General features: G+C 38.5%; 1 protein-coding gene across 1 annotated transcript; it reads right to left on the bottom strand.

The window, feature by feature from the left end:
* Positions 1-1,469: 1,469 nt before the first annotated feature.
* LOC136247248 (hemolysin E-like) lies at positions 1,470-2,384 on the bottom strand. Its single transcript, XM_066038875.1, has one exon. The coding sequence runs from the start codon at positions 2,382-2,384 to the stop codon at positions 1,470-1,472; it is 915 nt and encodes a 304-aa protein (XP_065894947.1).
* Between the last annotated feature and the right edge of the window lie 711 nt (positions 2,385-3,095).

The following is a 3,095-nucleotide window of genomic DNA, read 5'->3' as shown; positions in this document are numbered from 1 at the left end:
TGTTTAACAACCTTCTTATAAATGAAGTATAAAATCGTAATTAGTTAGCTGTAGCTATATAATTATACGCATAAAAAAATTATGGTATAGAACATCAATATACCCACGGTGTGGCGCGCCGACTTCTTGGGCCGCACGACACACTATCGTGTGTCTTGATATATTGGAATGTCACAGTGAATAAGAATGGGAAAGATTGAGCACTCTGCCATGATCAACAGGGGCAGTGGTGCAGAACAAAGAGTGTCTTTTAAACAATGAAATTTACACATTGTATGGAGTTGAAGCATGGATGCTAGCTATTCGTGGGCTCTGTGTGGAGGAGCTTATCCACCAAAATCTTATTTTAATAAAAGCTCGGTTTAGACAGTCTACATGTAAATCAAGTAGCTTTTAAAAGTGTAATTGTGACTGTTCTATTAGAATGATTGTTCTATTAGAGTGGCTGACTGCTCTATTAGAGTATCTCGATCTTGCATTGCATTTAATACAAGCACTGAATGAGTTACTCGGAGCACTTAATTTAGCTTCTTATTAGTGGTATCTAGTAAACTGCAGTTAATGGACTTTTGCTCCTGAAAATTTGGATTTGTATACTAAAATTGTGGACCTTTTTGGTTAATTATGGATCTGTTTGCTAAAATAGTGGACTTTTTTACTGAAATTGTGGACCTTTTTTCCAAGAGGCGTTATTCAGAACCTCCCTGGCTACGAGCCTGAATTTCATGTTGAGGACCCTAATATAAAGCTTTTAATCGTTACGGTCCGTCGTTGATGGATATTGTCGCTGCAGAAACGTTGGAAATGGCTAGAAGGTACTATAATTCCGAAATGTTGCAGATAATTTTGACGCTCGTCACCCAGATGGTGAAAGTATGAGATCCTTTCGAGACTTACAGCATAGATAGACTATGTACTCAACCTTATCACAATACTGTGAAGAATATTTGGCTTTTCTTGTCTTGGCTGGTAGGGCAGTTTGAATTCAAAAGTTCGCATTTCGTTCTGTAATTTTTAAAAGAAAGCACCCCTGTGCCGCGAATGTAGTTAATCATTTGCTTACTGCTGTGTGTACTTTTCAACTACAACAACTCTAGATAAGATCTGGCTAAGTAGCAAGTTTCATCCGGTCCTTTGTGTGGAGCACGAAATTTAAATAATAAATTTTGCACCTCGTGATATACAGCAATCGATATTTCTGTGAAGACAACAATCGTGCATCCGGTTTCATGGTGGATGTAGCAATGGTATACTACGATGAACATCCCACATTGTTAGGGGATCGATTTGCAAAAGTTGATTTTTCGCTTTGCGGATCCTAACTGTTTGGTAATTGTTATAAAGAGCATAAAATCAACAAATTGTGGCCTAACAAGTAATGCATGTACACATACTATAAATGTCTAGCAGCATACGTAACTAGTCTAATGTCTTATAACTAGTCCAATAAAGGATTTCTGAGCTGCAGCCTAGTCAAGTAAACCAAATGACGTCAGAAATTTCTCACTAGCGTCGATAACATTTCGGACACTCTGAAGAACAGAACCAAAATGGAGTTTAGCAATAGATTTGATGTTATCAAAGGGTGTTTTTGACAGAGAGGCTAATGCTGACAGTTTTCCGTGAATATCAGTCAATTCCTTTCTCATTTTATCCAACGAAGTCTGAAGTGTTTCCGTTTCGGTTTTCATTTGTGTAAAATCAGTGATGTACTTTTCAATAATCTTCCGCTGCTTTTCAAAGTTTTCTTCAATTCCCTTAACAGTGATACCTTCCGTGATGCTTGCCGCAATTCCGTACGAAATCACGAGTCCAATCGGTCCCATGATCAAACCTACAGCTGCCGATCCATACGCAATTGCACGCTGTTTTGAGATGGCCTCCTTAGCGTCTAGCACAATGCCATCTTGAATCTTTTTTAAAGCACTGATAATGTTTTTTATCTTTAATTTCGCTGAAAAAAGCTCATTGCTGGCTTCTACAAGCTTAGTTTCAGCTTCGTCAACTTTTTCCTCCATATCTTTTGCAAATGTTGCAAAGTACGTACAAGCTGCGAACATTTTATCTTTTAAGTCCACATCGGTAGTAAGCACGTCGGCTAGCGTTTGGCATTGTGATTTAATGACTTGAACTACAACAACAGCTTTCTGCATGCCAGCTCTTGTCAATTTATGTGCCTTGATAAGTACATCAGCGATGTCTTTTTCATTTTCTGATAAAAACTTTCGTACGCCATCCATCACTTGATTGATGTGCTGTAACTTCTTCGCGTACTCGTTAAGCCCTAAAGCCCTTTCCATTTGTTCTTTGACTTTTAGATACACATCTAGACCTTTAGAAAATAATTCAATCATTGCTTCAGCCGTACCACCGGATATATTCATGGCCAAAAAGTTGACAACTTTGGAGTTTACTCGCTTATAACAGTTGCGTTTAATACTGTATGCACACACATCGCTACTTTAAATACGCAGTATTCGTCCGTAGCCGGACGTTAGTTTTATCAATAATTCAACCGGAACTTCCTGTTAGTCCAGTAAGTGCATATTCTTGTAGCACGAGTACCAGCTGATTTTAAGATTTAAGATTAGGCCACTCCAAATACGTTCTCTGTTCCCGTCCACCGCCCGCATCTAGTTACTGTCAGCTCTAAATATTCCATTATTCCGTATTCTTTCATTATTTTCCGGTTATTGTTGTATACTGGCAGGCTCACTTGAAGCCATGTCAGCTCACGTGTCAGCAGTGCTATCAAGTCGGAACAAATTTCATGTTTATGCTATTTTTGCTACTTAAAAAGGAAGGAATAAGCTTAAGGATGCTTTTATGCAGCTTTTTATGGTTGCACGTGCCAGACAAATAATGCAGGCTTAAAAAGCTGCTAATCTTATAATGAATAATGGAAATGGACCGCCAGCCCGCATGCAAATATGCTTGAGTCCAGGACGGGTAACAGAGAATTTATTTGGACTGGCCTTAGATACTGGGAAGTCAGCCCAGCTGGTTTTCCCAGAGGGTGTAAAACCCGAAAAAGTACACATGCATACATTCTATTAAACTAATATTACAATAATTAAGTAAATTCGTCTATGTCT

This window comes from Dysidea avara, chromosome 1 (assembly GCF_963678975.1).
Source record: "Dysidea avara chromosome 1, odDysAvar1.4, whole genome shotgun sequence".
Taxonomy (NCBI): Eukaryota; Metazoa; Porifera; class Demospongiae; order Dictyoceratida; family Dysideidae; genus Dysidea; species Dysidea avara.
Note: the sequence above shows the minus strand (reverse complement) of the source record. Positions and strands in the feature narration are given on the sequence as shown.

Bases quoted from the DNA above. Each gene is read 5' to 3' on its own strand.
- LOC136247248 (XM_066038875.1), bottom strand. From the start codon at position 2,384: ATGAATATATCCGGTGGTACGGCTGAAGCAATGATTGAATTATTTTCT.